Here is a 25,593-nt window from a genome sequence, read left to right on the forward strand (position 1 = left end):
AGAAAGCAGAAGACAGACCGGAAATGCTCAAGGCCTGTCCCCAGTCACACACTTCCTGTATCAATCCTCTACCTCCTCAAAGTTCCACAACTTTTCAAAACAGTGCCACCAGCTGGGGATAATGTTCAAGCTCATTTCACAACCAAATCACAACACACATCTGCCCTGAAACATGTAGACCTTGTGAATCAAAGTTGAAAGTCCAAATATTAGTATAATTTGTGTCGTGTTATTACTTCCAAGTTGGGGGAACAGTCTGAACATACTGAATATGTGATCCCAAGTACATATTTTATAGCATTTCTTAATGCTAATACCTAACATTACATATGTATGTGTGTACGTATACCCATATATTCTAGGCATAAAAACTTTTAATATACTCCAGTGTCCAGAGGCCTTACTTCACTAAGATCTCTTGCAAAGGAAATGAGAAGATAATTCAGTCATACCAACAAGGCCTGAATTTGTTCCCTGGCACTCATGTAAAATATATAAAAATAAAAAATAAAAACCCATGAATGGTGGTGCACAGTTGTAATCCCTGCCTTGAGAATGTCAGGACAGGCAGATCCCCGAGGCTTGCAAGCCAGCCAGTCTGTTCTCATCAGGTCCCAGGGAGAGATCCTGTCCCCAAAAACAAGGTGGAGAGCCTGAGGAACGAACGATGCTGAAAGTTGACCTCTGACCTTTACACATTCATTCGCACATTTGTACATGTGTTCCCCCCTCACACACACACAAAACCTCACGATTTTTTTTTCAAATTGCTTATGGCAAGACGGTAGTTATTACAAGACGATTACAAGACTGGCGCGTGTTTCACTCATCTTTTAGAAAAATCACTATTGTTGATTGGTTTGAAATAAGAAAGTAGGAAGAATGCAGAGTACCCAGAAAGTCAGAGTGAGCCTTTGAACTGAACTGAGCTCCCCTGTGTCCATTTTGTTCTTGCAGTGTTTTCCTCTCTGAGCCTTGGCCTGCTTCCTGAACGCTCTGCCACTCTGATGGTCTATGAAGATGTTGTCCAGATAGTATCAGGATTCCAAGGTACGTTTCATATTTAAAAAGAAAAACAATACTAACACTTGGGCCAAACACTAACATTTAAGCTTCTTATTGGATGGTGGCAACAGTAAATTTATCCATAGCTCAGATGCAGTGTTTGTTGTCCCCCTGAGGAGTCTGCATTTCAAGCATATTATAAGTTGGCTGTAAAATTACTCCTCCTAGAGCAACCCTTTAAGTTTATGTGGGAAAAGAAAGGGGCCTCCCTGCTCTGTTCCCCACCATCTCTATCTTAAGATTGCTCATCTTATTTGGGTCGCTGTCCCCGTCTATGTGGCCTAGACAGTCACTCACAAAGGTGGTAAGTGTGTGGGTATGGGTTTTTCTTCCTTGCCTCCTATTTTTTTTCTGTGTGTTTCGTGTGTGTGAACCCTCACCCGAACCCACTTGGCTCTTAAGATATATTAACACTGAAGGTTCCAGGCATTTGCCCTCTTCTCGTCAGTAACGGGATTCAAGTTGAGAATAAGCCTCACACAAAATATCTCTTTGTGTTGAGATCATTTTATTCCACCACAGGCTAGAGAATCGTCATATTTCCTGGCGCTGCTGAGTGTTCTATAAGGTTTATTTGCTGGGGTGCTTACATCTGGGCCTGATTATCCTAGGGTTCAGTGCTGCAGGTTCATATAAAAATGTGTGGGCTGGAAATATGGCTCAGCAGTCAGGGGTAGTACAGTGGACCAGCACATACTTCCCAGCACCCACATCAGGCAGCTCACAACTGCCTGTAACTGTTGTTCCACGAGATCCAACCCCACCCTCTTCTGGCCTCGTGGGCGCCAACACACACAGGTGTATACGCCCACACAGACACATATACACATAAATAAAAGATTTTATTAATTATTTGTTTACTTAAAATGTATTACAACTGAACATATGTAGACCTCTATTGCCATTATTCCCTCTCAGAACTGTTTACATTCCTCTTCCAATGTACTGGGTATGATTTAAAGGCTATGTAGCATCTATCTCTGAACTATGCAAAAAGTGCTCTGCTATTTTTTTGTGAGAGACTAGGGCCTCTCAGGACTTTGGGTATCCCAAGGGGTGCCCCATATATATGCAGAGACCAGTGTCCATCAATCTCTCTATCACACAGATCTATGTAGCATTAGAAATGAAGTATGTTCATTTGTTCCTTCATTAGCAGGGACAGGCAGGGAGATACAAAGAGTTTCATATACAGCTACTGATTTTAGAGGATGAATTTGAAAAGTAAAGGAAGCGTCTGGCAGCATCTATGACTTAGACTTGGGAGAGGTGCAGATTTTGGTGTCATTTAGCAGTAAAGTTCTTGGTTTTTTTTTTTTTCATAAGAAACAACAGTGCTAGGCTTGAGTCTTCCCTCAGCACTCCATGGCCTAAGTCCATGGCCCAGGGACTTAGAGTCCATCTTTCATTAGCTTTGAGTCAGAGTCACTTACAACCTCCATATTGCCCAACCCCAAAGACATCAGTTACCAATTCATCCTCTTGATACAGCCCTGTTCAACAGAGGTAGCAGGTTAGTCTCCTGCTTTGAAACTGCCTTCCCTTAAGCCGGGCGGTGGTGGTGCACGCCTTTAATCCCAGCACTCGGGAGGCAGAGACAGATGGATCTCTGTGAGTTCGAGGCCAGCCTGGTCTACAGAGCAAGTTCCAGGACTGCCTCTTACATTCTTTACTGTCAACCACAAGCATTGCTTGGCACCAGGCTCTCTGCTCTTGTAACTCTGAGGAGGCTCCTGAAGAATCCCAGAGTTCCTTTCATGCACAGTCTATAAGAAGTCACCTCCCTTTGCAGCATTTTGTGTGGCCTTCATCTTCCCTTCTTAGGCCTCCAGGAGTCAAAAACCAGTTATGAGAAGCCTGGCTTTACCGCCTGAGTCAGCTTCACCATCACAGTTCCTGGGCCTGCACACACTTGTGTTCTTTCCTGCTGCCCACATGTTGCCCATCTGTGCTCCCAGGACCCTGGTGAATCTCTGCAGGTGCCTCCTGCCAGCATGCTGGTGTGCAGCCATTGCATTAGAGTTGGAGCTGATGTCAGTCATGAAGCTACACTTCATGCCTTGACTGTCTCTTTCCCCATGTGTCACACACTGAACTGTTGACTTAGTCTTCGTGAGGCCAAGCTCTAGTCCTTTCTCTTCCAGGTTGCCATCTCACTCATCCTCACTAAGCCATCCCACAGGCCACTGTGGTCCAGCCTCTGTCTCCTTACTAAGTGTCCATCTGCATGGACTACGTTAATAGCCTAGCTCAGTTTGTTCTGCTCCTTCCTATCTGAGCCATCCCACTCCATCTTCCATTCTGACTTTAAACTCTCCTTGGACAGCAAGGCCAGCCTACAAACCACATTCTCTGGGCCTTCCTGGATCTCCATTGGAGATACAGGTCACACCTCCTGCCCTGCCATCCATCCCATCTGGTAAGGACCTGGAATAGTATGACCTCATCCCTCCTGGCCATGGCTCGTAGGTTTGGAATGAACAGCCAGCACAAAGTTACTAAGCCATAGAGTGATAAATGAATTGCAAATGAATGGTCATGAAATGTAGGCTAGGTCAGGGCTATGGACAGGCCTCCTGTGAGTTCAAGGAAGGAAGCAGAAGCAGAGGAAGCAATTTAGTAGGAGGTCAGAATGAAGTCCACTGGGCAAGGGGCTAGTGTTGTCATGGCAATGACAAGTATTAGTGTGCAAATGAGCCCCACACACTTCTACCTACTCACCCTATAGCTGCTGAGCATGGGCAGCACCAGCCCCTGAACCTTCAGGGTCTTCTGGCTCCCGTCCTCCAATGGCAGTAAGTTCCCCTCTCTCCCTTTCATCCTTGTGAACAACCCTCTAACCTGGGAGTCCTTAGTCTTTTAAATGGCATCCCCTTTTCCACCATGTTTACTGATGTTCCGTCTTAGTTACTTTTTTGTGCTGTAACCGACACCTAACAGAAACAACTTAAAGGAGGAAGGGTTTAGTTTGGCTTACAGTTTAAGAGGACACAGTCCATGATGGTAGGTAAGATGTGGCAGCTGAAGCTGGTGTCTCTGCTTATTACATCTTGGCAGACTAGTGATCAGAGCACTTAGACCTGAAGAGGAGACTGAGTCTAACTCTAAAGTCCCAACCCAGGGACCCGCTTCCTGCAGTTAGACCCAACCTCATAAAGGGTCCCCAATCTCTCAAAACAGTGCCACAAGCTATGGACCACTGTGTGTGCAACATTTAGCAGTAATATGTACTCTTCCTCATTAACAAAGCTGTTGTATCATCATCTTAGTTTCCTCAAGCCCAGGCCCTGTGCCTGCTTCTTGACAGGTACCCAATGAGCCATTGAATAATCAAGTAAACAGAAATGAATCCATCTGTTCTTTGTTCTTCCTTTGTAGCAGGTTCCCCACGATTGGAGCTGGGGATACAGTTAACATACAGATACACACACACACACACACACACACACACACACACACACACACCGGGGGAGGGAGAACTGAAATATATGTATACCCCTGAATCCTGCAGCTAATCAGAAGCCATCTCAGAGCAATTTCTTCCTTTCTGTAGTCTCATGCCCATACCGGCTTTCTGACATTACAGGTATTTGGTTAATTTGAAAACTTATCCTACTTCATAAGTTTGAAAGGTTTAATTATACTATTTCTTATCTCAGTAGAGTCGAGGCAGTATTAACAATGCATCATTTCATTTGATTTTACGATTTTTCCTAACTGGAAGGAAGGTCATTTGTAGTTGAATAAATGAGAATTTTTGCCATCATTTGCTAAATCAGTTCCATTCTGCAAAATCAATATGATCCCAAATTTATGAATGAAACATAATGTTTTTTAGGCTCCGACTGATCACATTTTGTTACATATGTCATTTTTCAATGGATCTGAATTCTTGCCTGCTCATACAACACTATAAGCTGGATGCTCATAAGCTTGGTGCTCAGATGGCAGGGTGCACCAGCCCATCCTGGAAAGGTTCCCCAAGCTTGACAATAGTTCACTTAGGAAATGCCACACCACCAACTATGTACAAGGTCACATGATGCTGCATTGTGTTAGGTGGCATTAAAGGAAAAGCTCAGAAAGAATAAAGGCCACTAGGAGAGATGGATACCAGGGGCAAGCGGGGAAAGAGGCCATTGTTCCCTGACATGTGCATGAAACTTAACTTGAAGGTTTACATAATTACATCCAAATAAAACACATTAATGAGAACTTTTCTAAACATAAAAAATATTCTCCCTTCTCTGTGGATAGACTAGAATTCTAACCCTATACACTGATAAAGTAATTCTCATGGAATTAGACAGAGTAATGAGCATGCCCGCAAAACATGAGCTACACAGTAAATACATGCTTCTAATAAGGGTGTCATGAGCAGTCACAGCCCTTGCATTTTAAAAGTGAGGCAAGTGATCATGCTGAGTGTTACTGTGACTCTGTGAAAAAGCCTTATGACAGTGAGAGAATGGGGGTTACTGAGTGACTGGGAGACACTGGGTGACTGGGGGGCACTGAGTGACTGGGGGCACTGAGTGACTGGGGGCACTTCTTCCCTTCCCACCGCTTCTCTGTCCTCCCATGAATGCCTTCCCATCCACAGTGGGTCCTGCTGCCCCTTCTGCACCCTCCCTCCATTTATGTGCCGAATCCTCCGTCAGTGTTCTCTTCGGCCTTTCTTGCCTCTCGCTGTTACTCAAGGTGTTGACCTTTGAAAAGAAACCCTTTTCATACCCCTTTTCCTTCAAGTTGTTCCCTTTCCTTCCCAACCTTTAGAAAAGTCACCCCTCGCCACACGCATGGCCGCATACATGCTGTTAAGCTCCTCTAACCTTGGCCTCACGCTGCTCTCCAGATTGTTCCTGTTCTGTTCCAAAGCTAAGGTCCTCAGATCCGCTCCTGGCCAATCACTGTCCTGCCTGACTTCTCCCAGGCTTCCCGACACCACCTGTTTCTTCCTTGCCCCTTGTTCCTCAAGCAGCTGCCATCTCTGCCTACCCCTGTGTTCGTTTCTTCTTAGCTTCGGTCGTGCAGTCTTATTTCCCTGCCTACTTTCTCTTCCAAAGGTGGATTTCAACTCTAGTCCTGGTTGACATCGTCATCGTAGTCCCCCACTTCTGGGTTGACCCCTGGTGTCACCACCTTGATTTGTGTTTCCCCCTTGAACTTTTTAGCAGCGGGCCCATCCTTAAACTCTTGCAATCCCTGGACATTCTTCACGGTTTTGAGCTGGAGGCACCATGCCTTTCACAAGTCTCCTCTATCCCCACAACCAGAGCCTGTGCTTGGCTCACATATGCTTCCTCAATCTTCCCATATGTGATATCTTGTGTGTTCCTCAACCTTCCCATGTGTGATACTTTGTGTGCCTGCGTTTTCCTGTCTGTTGCCTGGTCTCATCTGCCTCTTCACAGCAGCCCTCCAGACAAGGACCACCTAGGAAACTTCCTTGCTGGACAGTCAGCCCCTCATTATTAAAGTTGATCTTGTTATTTCTGTCATCTCCCTTTTATTCTGGGATGTATGACGTTATGATAATCAAGCCATTTCACTCTCTGCCTCCTTTACTCTTGAGTTCCAGGAATATGAGTTTTGTTCTTTTCTTGTTTATAATATATTCTGTGTCTACTATATACGAGACTCTTCATATGAGTTGCTTAAGTTATAAAGACTCATAGAATATAGAGATATACAATAAGAGGTTCTCCACTGTGGTAATTTCACATACCCTAGGACACTTGGCAGTTTCTGGGGCCTTTGGAATTGTCACAGCTTGGGGACTGCAACTGGCATCTGATGGGTAGAAATCAGGGATGCCATTCAATATGTTAATATGCACAGGACAACTCCCAACAGCGAACTTCTGGACCCTAGGTGTTAGTGGTCCTAATCTAGTTTCAATTAAGTCATAGCATTGTTGAAACATAGTGAGTTGCTTGGTGTGGCTCACCACATTCAGTTCCATAGGTATTACTGGTAGCAAAAAACACTGAGTGCTCTTTTTCTCATCGTGCCTCTGATGAAGACGTACAAATATTCATATAAATGAGACTCAAGACCATAAGAGAAATACAAACAGACCATAAAGCTTGAGATGGATGGAGAGAGGTTATGCAAAAGAGGTGGACTTTGAGATGCATTTGAATGGAAATAGAGTCAAGAGGGAGTTCCGGGCATGGGGCAAGTATGGCCACATGCATAGAAACAGTCAGCCCCACAGTCCTGTTTAGCCAGACGATGGAGGCGGTTGGTCATAAATAGAGCATCTATTTTGAGATAGACATTGTGACAGGAAGGAATGCCGAACATAAGTTTTCTATATTTTCCAAGCACACTGTCGTTAGCCAAGTTACTTAACCTCTTTAATTTCTTCACCCCAAAGAGCACGGTGGAATTCCTTCTTCCCAACCCCATTGTTTATAAGTTCTAAAGATTGAATTGTGCCTCTCTGTTGTAGGAGAAGATGCAGTAGTTTGAGTTTATCTTGATCTACTTATTTTTAGTGTTTGTCGTGATACATTTGCTAAGTGGTATAGACCGATGTCTCCTGAGCAGGAAAAGCACACGGTCAGAATGGCATCTCTGAACAGTCAATGTGCCCATAGGTGGGATGGAAAAGAATGTTAAGACTAAAGCAAGGGGCTAGTTGGGAGACCTTTGAGGCAAAAGGTGGTACATAGGTCTCATTGTGTGGAGGAAGAAGGCAGAAGGAAGGAAATGTTAACAAAGGAAGAGTAGTAGCCAGTCTTGGCACTCGAGTGATTGTGTAAGATGTAAGGAAGGGAAAGTGATGTTGACTTGGATCAAAACTGGGTGTTGGAGAGAACATAGGTTCATTAAATGAGAGACAGTAGATGCTGGTCCTGGAAAGCCAGATAGGTGTCTGGTAGAACTATCTAGAAGACAGAGGGAGATGTAAGTGAGGAGCTTAGACAGATTCCAGGACTGGAAAGGGCTGTGGCCGTGAAGGGGAGCCACTAAGACAGCAGAGGTGATGGATAGCAGCCCTCCGGGATCTGCTTCATCTAGAGCCAGCGGGGAGGAAGAAACGATTGACATGAGAACTTGCAAATGAGGATTTGCAGAGTCTGGAGCGAATCAGAGGTCAAGTATGAATGCCAAGAAAGAGGGGACTGTCGGTGAGGCTGATGAACACTGTGGCCCATTGTGAAGAGGTCAGGGGATGCAGGCCGAGAAGCGATCATGGGGTTTGCAGATTATACATTGGACCTTGCCATGTTAGGTTGTGAGTGAAAGCCATGTCACTGAAGGCAGAATGGAAGAAAACAGGCATTCATATATGGGGAGATCACAGTGAAAGTCATGTTTGATTGTGACTTTCTTTTCGAGATAGGGAAGACGCGGGAATGTTTATTGCTGAAGGAGGAATCACCAGTGGACAAAGAGATTGTTGGCAAAGGCAGGAACAGTTGGTAAAGGTTCACCATGGCATAAACAAGAAAGCAGAATTTAGGATAGGGGCTCGGTTTGACCTTGAATGAAAAGAAGAGAGGAGGGAAAAAATAGATTTAGAAGTTTGGAAAGAAAAGAGTAGGTGATCTGCTGCTTTTGGTAAGTCGGGATATGAGCATTTGAAAAAGAGGATGGGCCTTAAGTCTGAAGAGAAGAGAAGTTCCAAATAGCTGCTGATGAATTTAGAGGCAACCAGTGATGGCAGGCGGGCTTTTCCACTCCCTTCCTGCTCCCAGACAATCACATGAAGACTTAGCAACTCTAAAGAAAGGCAGGCTAAAGAGCACAGCATCTTCGCCCAGCCCCACACATGCCCACTTGGACCTTGTTTACACTGTGGTCTGGTACAGCCTATATATACCCTCAGATATCTTCTGGCCATTTCGCCGATCCTAGGTTTTGCCTAGACTTGTCCATAGTCCTCTGCCTGCACTTGAGAGTGTGTGGCTCCCTCAGCGGATGACATCTATGTCTCGCCAGTCACAGCAGGTGTCAGTTCAGCTGGACCTGCCACTTCCTGCCCTGCCATAACCCTATGTGTGCCTACCTTCCAGCTAGCACAGATGGCCCTGGTTGTCTGGTGACAGCCCAGGTTCTCCGGTACAAAGAAAGGAAGTGGTGAGAGGTGGCATGAGAGGTGAGGCAGAGGGAGAGAGGCAGAGAGAATCTCCATCAGAGTGATGCAGTACACAGGCCTCTCTCGGAGATGGAAAGGGATGGGAGAATGGGTTTTAAGGAGACACCAAAGCCCCTGAGCTTTGGTCTGTGGTTCTGTGCATCCTACGGCAGTTCCCTAAGCCCTTGTTGGATTCTGTCCTGAGTCCAGTGTGAACCTCCACCTGCCTTTTAGCAGCCTCTCTCTTGTCTAAGTAATTTTCCGTTCCTCACTGCCAGAGGCCCCTGCACATAAATCTCAACTTTCCCATCTCATCAAAGTTATGCAGGGCCCCAGAGGGACGCATAAACCCAGCCCTGTTCTCGGATACCTGACTTGGATTCCACCTTCTCCCTTTGCTCTCGTGAAGTCCAGCGCCCTCTTGGCCCTTTCTTGTTTAGATATGCCATACTTTCTTTCAGATTAGCTGGGTTCTTTGCTCTTCCTGATTGTGGCACGTAGGTGCCCACCCGGTGACACACTCGCTGAACATCTGCAGCCGCATCGGCCATTATTGGGGAAAATAATCCTATGTAGTCGAGATGAGGAGATGAAAAGGGAGATGTTGACTTTTCACCTCAGAGAGCTCAGCGGAAGTGGAGAACAAAAGAGGCAGTCAGGCTGTCCAGCCAAGTGGGTAAAGGGGTGAGAGCGGACAGCTCCCATGGGGCCCATAGCGCCTGTGGGCTCCCTGAGGGATTTGGATTCAGCGTGGACCAAGGAGACAGCAGCGTTTAGAAGACTGATCTAAGAGATGGTGGTATAAGGGGATCCCTGGAGGCTGGCACTCTGTTTTACAAATGAAGACAGGGTCTGGGTAGCCTGGCATTTGCCTGACAGATTTGTGTGAGAGGTGACCAAAGAGAGGAAGCAGTGGCTTTCGGACTGAACCTGTGTTTTCCTGGCCTGTGAGCAGGTAGAAGAAGCATGTAATGTTCCACCTCCTTAGCCATACACGGACAAGTGTAGCCCGGAGAGCCTGCCCACATAGTGGCTGTCAGCCTTACTGTAGGAAGACGGTCTTAGTGTTATCAATTCTCTGAGCTCTCAAACTCCCTTATCACAGAAAATTTCTAGGGAAGTTACCACTTCCTATCCTAGAAGTTCAAAGGGAATGACTTTACAGACTTGGTCTCTGGGTGAGGTTGGTATTCTAGGACCTCTGTGCATTGTGAGGAGGGATGGAAGGAGCCCGGAACTGAGCATGAACTGAGAATGAAGTGAACTCAAGCTGGGTATATGTAATTTTGATTTTAAGGACATCTTTGCCAAGTTTGTACAAAATTACTTCTCCTTCATGTCTGATAACGGTCACCACAATTTTAGGCAAAAACAGAGATCATCGTGGCGTCTGGAGAGAGGTAAGCTGTAAGTGACACCACAAGCTTGGGTCAGTCCAGTGGCCACACGGAGGGATGGAGTTGGGGGAGGGAGAACCACTTTGCATCTTTGCCAAATCTGAAACATCATCTGTGTCCAGAAGGAAACACTCCAGAGCCCGTGTCACCCGGCAGCTTCCTCAGGAAGAAAACAGTTCATCTTGAGCGGTGGGGGCTCTTGTTTTCGTTTCTTTCCAGGACTGCACATTGCATCCCCTTGTTGCTTCAGTTTGGTCGGTGGCATTAAATCAGATGTTTTCAGGAAGTTAGAGGAAGGTTTTGTAGATGTATCAAAGCATATCCCTTGCATTGCTTGTGTGAAGAGATTAATTGCCGTTTCCCTATGTCATTTACTGAGACTCTCCCAAAATGTTACCCTATCCATAGCCAAATACCGTGCAGTGGAAAAGACTGGTCGCAAATAGAACTTGGGGAAAGCTTTTTGTTCAAAACCTAAATAACATCCTGTGTCAAAACAAATGTGACAATGGGCTATTATTTCTCGCCCCATAATAGCATGTTGTCACATCCCTGTGTCCTGGTGAATGAGGGATGGATGGCATGCCATGTGGGAAGGAGCAGGGGCGGGGGAGGAATGTTGGAGCCCTGGAGAAGCCTTTCATGGCTTGCCATTTTCTGAAACGGAAACGGCTCCTTGGGGAGGTAACTCAGAGGTTGATCCCTGCAGGTGCCCGGCCACAGCCTCACGTTCATTTCCAGAGAAGGGCCTTGAGGTTGCCCGAGAACACCAGCTACAGCGACCTCACCGCCTTCCTCACCGCCGCCAGCTCCCCGTCCGAGGTAGACAGCTTTCCTTATTTGCGAGGACTGGATGGAAATGGAACAGGTAATTGGAGTCTCCTCTCTTTCGGGGTGGACCTTATTATTTCTGTGAGTTTTTGGATATGGCGAGAGGTGCTCACATTAAATGGAGAGGGAGCAGGGCCTTGATCACAGGTTCTGGGTTGGTATTGTTCCTTTTACCAGCTGAAGGAGGTATTCAGTCTGTACCACCATTGTTGGCTTCCTCATTGAGCCCTTCAGCAGTTGCCAAGAGCCTGAAGCACTTTCTCTGGGCTTTTCTGTGTTGTACTAAATATTTCAGCTCAATTGAAATTGTAATTGTTTTAAAGTACAAGATCAGAAACAAAGGATTTCTGCCCCTCTGATCTCTGCCTAGTCCTCTTACCTCCTGAATGTTGGGGCCACAATGTCTCATTCAGTTGTGCTGCAAGAGACACTCGGCCCCACCCTCTCATGCGCCATGTGCCCAGCTGGGAGGGGAAGGGTTGGTTCCAGTGACATCTAGAGATGAGCGAGTGACATTCCATGCTCCGCTATAGATGGGTCACTGAGGTATGAACATTGTCTGCTATTTCTGGCTGTGGCCATCAGCTCTCACCCACGTCTTCCTCTCTGCTTCTGGATGTTCACCCTCCTTCCCTTTCAAAGGGGATTTGGGAAAGTCCCCAATGGAGGCTTTCCATAGTGAAGCATGATTAATAAAAGCTCAGAGTGTGAAATTAGGGTTCAGCCCAAAGTTGTGAAAAGCAAAGCAGCCAAACACTGGCTCTTACCTCAACCCCAGTCCAAAATGGCTATCCTGCCTCCAGGAATCTCAGAATAAGACTGTGTCTGAGAGCTGTCTCCTCCCATTTTATAATCATCTCTAGGGCTGGGATTAAAGGTGTGCACCACTGGGATTAAAGTCATGCACTGCCTGGTTTCTATGGCAACTAGTGTAGCTACTGGGATTTATTTTTACTATTTATTAAGGATTTCTGCCTCCTCCCCGCCACTGCCTCCCATTTCCCTCCCCCTCCCCCAACCAAGTCCCCCTCCCTCGTCAGCCCGAAGAGCAATCAGGGTTCCCTGCCCTGTGGGAAGTCCAAGGACCACCCACCTCCATCCAGTGATGTGGGAGTGTCATATATCAATCTGTTGATTTCATTGGTTAAGTAATAAACACACTGCTTGGCCTCATAGGTTAAAGCATTGGTGGGAGGAGTAAACAGAATAGAATTCTGGGCGGAAGAGGAAGTGAGGTCANATCAGGGTTCCCTGCCCTGTGGGAAGTCCAAGGACCACCCACCTCCATCCAGGTCTAGTAAGGTGAGCATCCAAACTGCCTAGGCTCCCACAAAGCCAGTATGTGCAGTAGGATCTAGCTACTGGGATTAAAGACGTGTGTTACCACTGCCTGGTCTGTAAGGCTGACCAGTGGGGCTGTTTACGCCCTGAACTTCAGGCAAGCTTTGTCTATTAAAATACAGTTGAAATGCCACTACACCACAGACCGCCAGAGAGGAGCCAGGCTTTGAAGTTGACTTAGAATCTTCTTGCTGATCACACTAAATCAGCTCTGTCACCATCACTTCTCTGACTAGACACAGGACTTACAAGATCAGAGAAACCAAGAGTCACCAGACAGAAGAAAAGTGATGATTCCTTATCAGAGAAGGACCAAAGCTACACCTTTCTCCTCTTGAGTGACAGCATGGTCCTCAGACCTCCAGCTACTGCAGGAGAGGTTCCAGATCTTGGAATTCTGAATCCATCCATTCATCCATCAATATCTCTCTCTCTCTCTCTCTCTCTCTCTCTCTCTCTCTCTCTCTCTCTCTCCCTCCCTCCCTCCCTCCCTCCCTCCCTCCCCCTCTCTCTCCTGTGCCTCTTTATCACCCTTTATGTTTAGACATAGCATGAAATTGAAAAGCAGACCTAGTGTTAGGTATATTACAGTCCCCAGGGATGCTTTGATTAAAACTCGGTTTTCCAAGATTTTGCATAAACTGGTGATTCTAGAAAGACTTGTAAACCTTAAACGTCTCATTCGTTCTTGTAGCTTGTGAATAAATTCCTAGTTGGAGGAAAGGTACTTGGTAACTAATTGCTTCTCCTCCATCTTTGATTCTTGTTTTGAGAAATGTTTCTTCCTTTAGTTACTGAGGACTGATCACATGATTAGAATGCCAGTCATTTGCCATCACACAGATGTGTAGTGATCATCTATAGTAAACTTTCTTGGGGGAAACGTATTGATTCCGGATCCTGGACACTTCTAGACTGAGGTCCTCATAGGCTGCCCTGAGGAAAGGTAACATAGTCAAAAACACAGCAAAGAGGAGCAGCCTCACTCGGGGCTCGTTCACGCCTGTGTCCCTCTTCCAGTAGTGCTAGAATAAACTATGAAACTTGAGAAGCCCAGCCAATGAAGAAAACAAAAGCACAGGACTATTGATTTTTTTAGAAGCATGTTTTATTTTAAAAATCAGTCTTATTTCAGAGGGAAGGAAAAGGTGGCAAGGTGACATTAAACTGTTTTTCCAGTGACAAAATAGATCGGTTGCCCAAGAGAAGATCCAAGTTTTTCTGAGATCCGCTAGGAAAGGGAGCCAACCTATGGTGTATCCATAGTTATCCTGGGAGACATAGGGGCCGGGGCTCCGTGGAGCAGAGCATCTGGAATACAGTGGGTTGCTGCAGGCTTTGGGCTAGTTTGTGATCAGGCTCTCTTTGGCCCTATAATTACTTTGCTTCTCCTACGCAGGCCAAAGACACTCCACCTTCTAGAATCACACTCTTCTCCGAGTCCCTAAGAAAGACCAAATACCATTCCCGTGGGTCTCAGTGAAATAGCCTCCACTAACACCAGGGAGACCCAGAGGGCAAAATAGCTAAGGTGTAGCATTTTTGCTGACCCTGAAAAGTTGGTGCAAGATGATCTCATCTTTTATCCAAAATGCCTGAATGCTAAAGTGTTTTGAATTCAGGATCCGTTTTAGATATTTTTTTAATATTTGCAAAGACTTCACCAGAGGTATTGTAGCACCTATCTTTTAAATTTCAGAAAACTTCAGACTTCAGCCTGGTACTAAAACATAAGGACAAAGAGACTCTTAAGGGCTGGGTAAAACCCATCTTGTTATAAGCAACCAATTGATCAGAAGGCTAAAGGGGCACCATCTAGTGGTCCTTGCCCTCCCTCGCCTGGGTGGCCTGACACCCGTCTTTAGCTGGACACAGAGGGCCACGTAACATCTAGGTAGAGCAGGAAGGAACACAGTACCTTGTTACAGACAGAACACAGTACCTTGGGTGCGACTGGAATCTCATAGCAAGATGTGGAAGAGAAATCATGTAGGCCTCTAAGTCTGAGTCACTCGGGAATAAAGAGGTGGGAGGGTAGAGGGAGAGACATGGGGGTGGAGTAAAGTAGGAACGGCATTTCATGGCGCACAGAGGGCAGAGCCTCCAGAAAGCAGAGGTGAAACCTACATCTCTTCCTCCCTTCCTTTCTCCCTCCCTTCCTTTCTTCATTCCTCCCTCCTCTCTGCCTCCCTTCCTCCCTCCTCTCTGCCTCCCTCCTTCCATTTCTCTCTCTCCTCCTTTCTTCCATTCTTCTCTCCTCTATCCTCTTTCTTCCTTTTTTCTATTCCTGTCTTCAGGGTCCCACTGTGTAACCCAGGCTGGCCTTGTTTTGGCATCCTGGCTTAGCCTACCAGGTGTGAGTGCCAGGTACCGAGTACAGGTTCAGCATCACACCTGCCAGGCCCGCCTCAGCTGGCGCTCTCTAAAGGTAGCGGGTCAGCATGGGAAGCTAAAGCATAGTATTTTCAGTTCATCTGCTTGTTTCTGCGGGGTTTACTTCTGCATGCATGCAGCTGAGAGTATTTACGTCCACACACTCAAGAGGGCTTCTCACCTACCCAGCATCCTTAGTTGTGAAGATCAGAGAAACAGCCCTCAGGGGAGTGGAGTAACTGGCAGGGGCAGCTGGCTCCAGAAACCCATCTCCCTAGATCAGGGAGATGCGGATGAAGAGAAAAGGGGATGTAAAGATGCTGAGGAAGAAGAATGGAGGTGCTCTTTCTAGAACTTTCTACCTACCTGTTTGCAAGCAGGTTCTGCTGCATGGGGCTTAGCAAAGTAAGACACTCTTCTTCATTGAAACCTTGTGTCTGCAGCGCATCCAGCATCCCTTGAGTCACCTAACGTCTCTGGGTTAAGGAATACCTCGTTGAAAGGGTCTGATGGCTGAGAGCAGTGCAGAGTAGGCCTGGCTGGCACTCCTGTCACCTTTAAGCTGTGGGTATGTGTATGCCTCAGTCCACAGTGCATTTTCCAGAGAAGCATGGTAAATTCTGATCTTCCATTTTCTTATCCCAAAACAAAATGGTTTCTTAACTAAAATATTTCTGACCTCAACTCTGTGGTTCCAACTTCATTATTTTGAGGAAATCTTTTTAGCAGGCCTTCCTTTGTCATCGTGGAGAAACAGAGATGGGTGTATAGTGGTCATTGTTGTTTACAGATTATTCCATAGAGGACTTAGCCATTACATCATTGTTGAAACTGTAAAGTTCACTACATTTGGTTTGACTGTTTACTCTTTGTCCAAAGTGGAGACTGACAGGAGCTCAGATAGGTAGGTTAGTATATAGGAAATATATACTATTATATATTATATTACATAATACTATTATATTATATATTGTATTATATAATACTATTATATTATATATTATATATAATAAACACCCTTATAATCTGTCTTTCTACTTAATAGTAAGGCATAGTATAAATAGAAATAGCAGTAGTGAATAAATCATAAATAGTATTGTATTATATAAGAGATCCTGTATTATAAAATACCTTAACATTTTATCACTAAGAAATCCATCCTATTAAGGCAAAGTTGTAAAATTATAACAATGTACTTTGTGTGATATTGTATTTCACTAAAGAAAAATCTGAAATGGATTGCTTAAGTGTATAAATATTGCTCCCATTCTCTTAACTTGTCTATAGACGGTCGTTAAAGCACTGGCTTGGATAAAAGGTCTCTAATGGAGAATAACTGGGATATCAAATTCCTTATAAACAGACCAAAATAACAATGCAACTAAAACAACACATACACATTCCATGTCTAAGTTTCAGTCCTGTACTTCTGGTAGAAGTAGTTAATATTTTGAACCAATCCTTGACAAAAGTTTTGTTTAAAGCATGGTCTCCAAAATATGTGTTCTTAAGGTGCTGACTTGTTGCTGGTGTGTGTATAATATATCCTATAGATGTATGTCTTGTGATATGAACAGAACTTATTTTGTGAGCCTTTTCTCTGTAGCTTCCCCCAAACTCTTTATCTTGTATTAGAGAAGAGGTGTTTCCACCATGGCCATACTCTCGACCCCTGAGAGGCTGAAGCATGGTGATCATGAGTTCCAGGCCACAGGTCAAGGCCCTGCCTTTAAAAAGGGAAGGAAGGAGGGAAGGAAGGAAAGAAGGAAGGAAGGAAGGAAGGAAGGAAGGAAGGAAGGAAGGAAGGAAGGAAGGAAGGAAGGAAGGAGAGAGGAGGAAAAAGAAAAGGAAGGGAGGGGGAGGAAGAAAGGAAAGGAAGGCAAAAGAGAGTGGGCACGAAGGCACAGTTTGTTACACCTGGCAGACTTGAACTTGGACTTCAGCTCTGCTGCTAACTAGTATACGCCCCCCAAGAAGCTACTGCCACATCCGGACCTGTTTCTTTATAAAATGTGGGTTTGAACTGCCTCATGAGGTTGTGGGTATGAGGGTTACTGATGCCCACAGAGCCCCGGACCAGTACGTGATAGTAGCGACTGTTTTTTCCCTGAGGGTTTCTGAAGCCCCAAGTCCTCCTAGCCAGTGATGGACATACTTCTTCCTTGCAGGAAACAGCACGCGGTATGACTTGACCCCTGTCACAGCCGTCAGTGTGCACTTGCTCAGCAGCAATGGAACACCGGTGCTGGTGGATGGCCCCATCTATGTCACTGTGCCCTTGGCCACACAGAGCAGTCTGAGGCACAATGCATACGTCGCTGCATGGCGGTTTGACCAGAAGCTGGGTAAGCTAGAGTCTCTGAACGTGCCCTCTGGAGTCGATATTTTTCTTGTCTGGGTTTTTGTTGTTGTTGTTGTTTTGGTTTTGGCTTTGGCTTTTGGTTTGGTTTGGTTTTTAATTTAATGTAAAGCCATGGGAGCTAAAATTGACTTTCCTAACCTTCATTGTTTTAGTTTCTCTGAAGATTCTATGATCTCTCTTGGCTATATGATCTTTTGTTTACCTCCTGAATAAAGGAAAAATATTTGCCAGCATTGTTTGAAACAAGGAATAGTCTGCATGGTCCTACAGCCTAGAGAAAGATGCTAATCTATTTTAGTTCTCTTAGTCATTTGTCTGTACACACATGTGTGTGTTGTCAGTTGCTGCTTAAGTTACCCTAAAATTTAGCAGCTTGAGATAACAATGAGCGTCTCACATCTCACAGTTCCTGAGGTGGAGGAACCCAAGCACTGATGACCGTGGCTCAGGCTCAGGGCCTCAGCAAAGCTACAGTGGGACCAGCAACCAGAGCTCTGCTCAGCTTAGCAAGGTTCTACCGGGCCTGGCAAGCATAGTCACAGGCTGACTGTAGTCCCTGCTGGTCGGTGGCCAGAGCTTTCCGCTCTTTGCAGTGTGGTCCTCTACTTAAGGCTGCTTCCAGCATGGCAGCGGGCAGCTTGCTTTCCTCTGAGCCAGTGACATAAGAGAAAGAGAGGCGAGAGTTTCTCAGGTACCTCGAGTAGAAGCTCTCCAGCCTTGGCAGGCCAGCTGGGCAGGCTAGCGGAAATGCTGTCAGGATCGTTCTGTCTCCCGCTTTTGCCGTCATTACAGCAGGGCGGTGTCTTGCCACAGCAGCATGGTTCTGCAGGGTCAGTGGCATTGGCGTGATGCAGTTTTCCACTCTGAATATAAATACGTGGCTCGGTTCACCAGTCCTTTACCATTTGGGAGAATATGAACTAAGGCTGTGGTAAATACCTTTGAGGCTCAATGTTCGAATGTTCATGCAGCATGGATGACGTTTTTGTGTCCTGTGAAAGTCAAGCTTATAACCAGCTCTTAACTAGCAACAGAACATTGTTAAACCATGATGAAGACTAGTGAAAGTTTTTGTTGGTTTGGTTTGTCTTGGTTTGAATTGGTTCGGGTTTTTTGGGGTTTTTTTTTTTTTTTTTTTTGAGACACTTTTTTTTGTGTAGCCCTGGCTATCCCGGAATTCACTCTGTAGACCAGGCTGGCCTCGAACTCACAGAGATCTGCCCGTTCCTGCCTCTCAAGTGCTGGGATAAAAGGCGTGCACCACCACCCCCTAGCTAATGAGAATTTTTTATATCAAATAATATTTTTTAAATACTTAACTCCTTGAATCAGTCAAAACATAATTTTAGCAGTTGCACTTGAGAATAATTATCTTTAGGGCTTTCATGGAGTTTTTGATTTATAACTTCCCAAATAATTAATAGACTTTATAGTAACTTTTAAAGATTGCTTCAGTTTAAATGACTATGTTAAAGTTGACATTGCTAGTTGTATATATACTATACATAACACTATATTAATGCATACTGCATTTCTTAGTTAGGGTTTTATTGCTGTGATAAAACACCATTACAAAAGCAACTTGGGCAGGAAAGTGTTGTTTCATCTTATAGCTGTGCTCCATCAAATGGCTTTCTTGCCAGATATACTAGTACATGCTGAAATCCCAATATCAGGAGGCTGGAGCAAAAGGGCCCCTATGAGTTTGAGACTAGCTTGAGCTACACAGCAAGGCCTTGTCTCAAAACAATGAAGAAAAGAGCAGCGTTTTTCACACTCACCTTCTTGTCCTTCTCTGGGTTTCCTGTGGCAGGGCTGGGAAACCATTTTATCAACTCCTTGAGTCATCTGGCTGCCTCCTCTTTTCCCCTCCTTCCACTGCGCCTGCTGTAGTGTGGCTTAGGTTACCTTCTTAGTCAAAGACTGAACTCCTATGTGGTACTTACTTGTATCATAGCATGGCACGTAGGTCTCTTTGGAGCCAGGCCCTGTCTCTCCTCCTTCCCAGTCACTGTCCAGACATACTGACACTTCCCCCTCAGGCCTTGTCACTTCACTAGCAGACCCATCAAAACTGTTCTGGTTCTTATCTCAAAGGTTCTCCCTGTGTCTTGGGCTAAAAGCTTGGTTCTCAGTAGATGGTGCTATTGGAGGGGGCTCACACCCTTAGGAGATAGGGCCTAGGGGGAGGAAGTGGGTCACTGGGGCATGACCTTGAAGGACTCTGGCCTCTTCTAGTCCCTGGTTCCCAGCCACCATGAGGTAAGCAGCTTTGCTCCTTCACCCCAAACCCAAGGAGCAATCGAGCCAACTGACCATGAGCTAAAACTTGATGAACTGTGAACCAAAATACATCTTTTCCCTTTTCAGTTATTTTCATAAGATACTTTGTCACAGCTTTGTAAAGCTCACTGAAGTCCCTCTCCCGGTGCCCTAGGTATCACTGCCCCTTCTGCAGGTGTGTGCCTCTGTGGTACTAGCAGTGTGTGGAGAAGTGACTGTGCTCCTGCTTAGCCATTGCCTGGTCCTGCAGTGTCCTGTCTACTTTTGTGTGGTTAGGAACAGTTCCTAGTTAAGGCCCTCATTGATCAGATAAGGGTGTTGCATTAGGGGCGGCAGGGCTGCGTCCCTGGCACCTAGCCGCCGCATGGCTAGGTTATGCTCCGAAATAATTACACGGAAACTGTATTTTTTAAAACACTGCCTGGCCCATTATCTGCAGCCTCTTATTGGCTAGCTCTTACATATTGTTCTAACCCATTTCTAATATTCTGTGTAGCCCACGAGGTGGCTTACCAGAGAAGATCTTAACCTGCGTCTGTCTGGAGTGGGAGAATCATGGCGACTCCTCGACTAAGCTTCTTTCTCCCAGAATTCTGTTCTGTTTACTCCACCCACCTAAGGGTTGGCCTATCAAGGGGCCTAGGCAGTTTCTTTATTAATAAGAAATCACTCCCACATCATAAGGGTGTTTGCAGCATTTTTAAAAAAAATCAGAGTAGAGTTGAAGAGGTAGCTCCTCTGCAGAGTTGAGTTCCCAGCACCCAGTAAGGCAAGTCAAACCATCTGGACCTAAAGCTCCAGGGGATTCAGGGATCAGCATCCTCCTCTGCCCTCCACAGGTGCTTCACACATACACACAATTAAAAGTGAAAATGAATTTCTTTTTTTAAAGTCAGAAGAATTTAAGATATAACATTTGAAAACAAGATGACAGAGACGTGTGTGTGTGTGTGTGAGAGAGAGAGAGAGAGAGAGAGAGAGAGAGAGAGAGAGAGAGAGATTGGTTTGGAGAATGGTTGCAAAGGAAAAGATTGATATTGGATTCCACCCCACTCCCCATCAAAATCCTGGTGCTTATGTCCTTACTATTCTTATTTCCCTCCTTCCTGCCTCCTTATTTATCACATGAATGTATTTGAATATGGGTGAATAGGGCTGGGATGTTAAAACCTATGTTCCCAATGTGATGAAGCTTTCTGCAGAATTCGTTGCATGTCGCATATGCCATGACAATGAATATACTAAAGAAGCATGCTCACCCTCACTAGTGTACTCTGCATATAGTTAACAATAAAACTTTATTTAAATAATTTTTATGTCATGAGCTATAAAGTATCCCCCCTGGAGCCCTATGAATGTCATATTATGTGATAAAGAGGTGCTGGAGATGTGATCTAGAATCTTTAGGTGGAGAGGTGAGCCTATCCAGATGGACCCTTTGTCATCGCCAGAAGCCTCAGAAAAGAGGGAGACAGAGTTAGAGGAGTTTATGGAGAGACCAGCGAGCAGGAGTAGGAGTAATATGATTAAAAAATAGAGAAAGGTGCTATAATCCAAGGAGTACAAGTGCACACCAGATGCTAAAAAAGACCAGACCAGGAAGCTTCCCTTCCAACTCACCCTGCACACCTTGGTTTCAGCCCAGAGGAGCTGCTTTTGGTTTCTGACATTCAGAGATAAGAGATTTAATCTGGAAAATATTATACTCTTTATTTTTGTGAGAAACTTGTTACAGCAGCCACAGAAAATGCATACACTATAGAAATCAGTAGAAAACTAAGGCACATTGTGGTAAAGTCTCTGAAACCTGAGGTAATCCTCATGATGTTAATCCTTTTTACACTGGGCCTCCTCACTGTATGCTCGATCTGTTTCCATTAAATGGCCTTTAAAATTATCCTCTACCTCAGAAGACCTGACAGCCCAGCTCCTCTTAATTACAGACTGACTGCCCATACACAGAGCAGAGCCAACACTGTATCATCACGCAAAAATAATCAAATTAATTAAAATGCGTTTCAGAAAACGCATTTTAAAATTGGACAGACAACTCATAGAAACCATATGTTCTTCAACTTCCTCAATTCGATGAAGCCTACATATTTCATAAGCTGTTTCGCTCTCATATTTAATCATTAACGTTATTTTCTTATTAAAAGGTTTCAGTTAAATATAAAAGTTCCAGAGCCTGTCTCAGCAGTGCAATGGGAAGAAAATGCAACAGCTACTTCAAGCCCATCCCATATATTTACTATAATGATCACTTGAAATCACTTAATTCTTTAAATTAATTACTTTGGAGGTAAATCAAAATAATTGCCAATTCCAAATTGTTAAATACACAGAAAAAGCAAGTTATGAATCCATTAAGAAGTCTTCACTTGAACCAGGATCACTTGGCTAGAGCCTAGAAGCTAAGCATGATTTTTATATTTTTAAAAGATTGAAGAATCAGAAAAGTGGAGGGAAGGAGAGAATGGGAAGATGAGGCCAGTGAGCACAAAGCTCCCTCATGTACACTAAGAAAGTTCAGAAGTAAACTCTACAGCAATATCAACATAGTTAACAATGCTGTGTTCTTAAATTTTGTTGAGAGTCCATGTTGCATTGTCATCAAGAAAATGGTATCTGTGAGGTAATGGCATATCGTTTATTTTGATACACACATCAAACATCAAGTCATGCACCTTAAGTATATACAGCTTTTATCTGTCAATTATACTCAAATAAACATTAAACAAATAAACAAGTAAACATTAAAGAAAGATCTCAGAACACATGAAAATCACATAAAATGCATAGACACATACACACACAACCCCTAAATAAAGTTTTATTGGAATAAGGCCATGTCCATTTGTTGGTGAGTTGTCTGTGAGTGTTTTCATCCTGTGACACCCAGTGAGTATTGTCACTGCAACACCAGCTCACGTCCCCACAATCCAAAAGCTTTACTAAGTTTTTTACTGAACACTCTTGTGACTCCTGATCCCAACACCTTAGCTGAGGAAACTCTGAATTTACTACTACAATGCAATAGTGGTTTCTTCCTGCAGAAGGTAACTGGGGTGCTGGCTCAGCTGCCGCCTTCTTGTTTGCTGTCACCTTTGCAGACTCCAGCAGTTCAGCTGGTATTCAGCATGGAAGGCGTTCAGTGTAGGACTGGGACACCCAGGGCTTTCACCGCTCTCTCAGTGTGGCTTCTGTGTGAAAGATGAAGGCACATTTTTAATGCTGATCTAGTGAATTTATGTTTAGCTCTGATGCAGACCTTGTCTTGAATGGATAACTGCACAAGTGCTCTTAGGAGAGACGTAGAGAAGTTCTCTTGATCCTACCATTAGAGGGGTCAATATTTAATGTATATAATAATAAATGTGGCCACACAATAATAAATGTGGCCATTTAGTCATAGTTACTTTTTAAAAGATTTTTTAAAGATCCATTTTATTATTTTTAAATGATGTGGGGGTACAAGTATGATGGTGGGGGTGCCTGTGGAGACGAGAAGACAATGTCTGTCCCCTACCCATGTGTGTGTGAGGAAGCAAATGTGGATCCTCTGGAAAGGCAGCCAGTGCTCTTAACCACTAAGCCATCTCTCCAACACCCCAGTTGCCTTTTCTTTAATGGTCACAGTTGTCTTTACTTTTGAAGCAAGCAAATAAATCTCCAGTATAAAGATCAGCATCTTTATATTTCAACCTCTGTTCTTCAGAGTATGACCTAATAGATTAACACTTTATCAGGACACATGAACTGGTACTTATTGACCACGTTACAACACTGTGTGTGGCTCATCAGCACATATACTCTTGAAGAACTTGTTTGAAGAAGCACAACATGCATGTTCTACATTGAAACATGTACACATACACTCTCTGTGTGTTGTGTTGGAATGCCACTTGTAACATACATGTTCTACATTGGGACATTTGCATGTATGCTCTTGTGTATTGTGTTGGAGTACCACTAGCCTTACTCAGCAAAGGAGATTCTCCACTTGGTCTTTTGAGGCATTAGCAGGATTCTCTAACTTCAGATCCTCCCATAGGCTTTGCCCTATGGTCCACGGAGGTGGTAACTGGTTGGTAAAAGCGAGCAGTGTCCACACTTTGTGATCTATGTGCGGGAGCCAGTTTGGCCTTTGATGTAAGCAGTTTTCCTTCCCACCCCGGGGAAGAAAGTTGGTCATGGCAAATGTGTGTTATCTGGGGCTTTCCGGACAGTGAGGGCCAATTGTGTCCACTCCCTTTATGGACATTTATTCTTTCCTTGGTGTATAACTAGGGCAGCAGATGGCTTTCTGGAGTAGGGGCTTGTTTGACTTGTTGCCCTAGGGAATGGTCATGTATGAATAAGCAAACCAGGTCAGTGGTTTGAATTGAAAGTGACTGATACTGAGTAATCAAAACATCAATGATGTTTTAGATTTGGGATTTGGATTTCTGCTGTTTAAGGGTCACTTCATGTATTTGAACCCTCTTACTTTGGTGAGATGACAGACAGAAAAGCCTAGGCTGAAAGTGAAGCTATGCTGCAGAATCCAGTTTTAACTGCCTTCCCAAACACAGCAGGCAGGGTATGTGTGGGTTGCTATAGAGATGGTGGCTACTGAACCGGCCTCTCATCTTATATGGTGCATCCATAGCAGGTACTTAGGAATATGGCCATAATTGCCCTGTGGAGTAGGCCTGCCTCCCCTGGGGCCTGGCTGCTGATGATATATGCTGGGGCTCGCAGTCTCTCAGGTAAGTCCTGGCTGGCTTGGCTCCTGGAGGTGAAGCTTATTTAAAATGCAAATCCATTTCATTTATTTGTCAGTGTAGGTCCATTGATGTAGCAGGGGAGGGAAAGGGGAGGCGGCTGGGGGGAAGAGACAGAAATCTGAAAGAAAGAAAGAAAGAAAGAAAGAAAGAAAGAAAGAAAGAAAGAAAGAAAGAAAGAAAGAAAGAAGAAAAAATGAAAAAAAAGAATACTGTAGGGGTGTTGCTCAGAGGATCAAGTGTAGGGGTGGGGGTAAAATGGAATGAGAAATGTCTGCACCATTGTGTCAAATTTGATGCGAACCTAAAACTGTTCTTTAAAAAATGAAGTCAAGATCATTTTATATGCCTCTCTGACCTCAAGTTTGATCAAAGGGTTATCTAGGTCACCGAGAATAAGTTAGAGACTGCCAAGGACTTGGTTAATTGTGTTTCTTTTTTTCAAGGCTGACCCAGAATTCTAACGTGGAGAAATAGATGCAGGTATTTAAAATCATGTAAATATTAAACCATATGTCTAGATGGAGGATCTCAGTTTGTTGTGGTTTGAATGACTTACAGGAATACACTGTGCTATAAAAGTTGGAAATGGAGATGTCTACTTTTCTAACAGTTTAAATACATAATTTTATGTGGCATTAATTTTAGAACTATATACACTACCCTTTTTTCCTGGAAGAACAGATGTGAGAATTACGGGTATTGCACAAAGGAAGGATTGGCTTACCTGAGAGTGATACCAGTATATTCCTAAGAAAGACAAATAGGCCATTTCTCAGGGAAGCCTACAGTGGAGGAACAAAGAGATGTCCTCAAAGTGTAGCAAGGGTGACCTTGAACTTGTGACCTTCCTGCCTCTGCCTCCAAGAGCACCTGATTTTTGGAGTGCTGGGGAATTGAACCTAGAGACTTGTGCATGCTAGAGAAAGGCCTCTGTTTTCCCAGATATGAAAACCAGCTTGAGAGGGAACTGGGTTTTGATGAGATTTCTAGTTGGGAAGTGGATAATTCGTCTGCAAAGAGAGCTGGTAGAGCTGGCATTGGGGTTAATGCCAAGAGCCCAGTAAAAACCTTGTCTGGACAAAG

General features: G+C 44.6%; 1 protein-coding gene across 5 annotated transcripts in view; it reads left to right on the top strand.

Moving 5' to 3' along the window:
- Fam171a1 (family with sequence similarity 171 member A1) overlaps window positions 1-25,593 on the top strand; it is a 120,137-nt gene that overhangs the window by 78,270 nt on the left and 16,274 nt on the right. For all 5 annotated transcript variants that reach the window (XM_050150529.1, XM_050150528.1, XM_050150527.1 and 2 more), the window contains exons 3-5: window positions 958-1,050; window positions 11,261-11,419; window positions 17,265-17,441. In XM_050150529.1, coding sequence (XP_050006486.1) covers window positions 1,008-1,050; window positions 11,261-11,419; window positions 17,265-17,441 — 379 coding nt within the window. In that variant the 5' untranslated portion in view covers window positions 958-1,007. The remainder of the gene's footprint in view (window positions 1-957; window positions 1,051-11,260; window positions 11,420-17,264; window positions 17,442-25,593) is intronic.

This window comes from Alexandromys fortis, unplaced genomic scaffold (assembly GCF_014885135.2).
Source record: "Alexandromys fortis isolate MF-2015 unplaced genomic scaffold, M_Fortis_MF-2015_v1.1 scaffold_69, whole genome shotgun sequence".
NCBI lineage: Eukaryota > Metazoa > Chordata > Mammalia > Rodentia > Cricetidae > Alexandromys > Alexandromys fortis.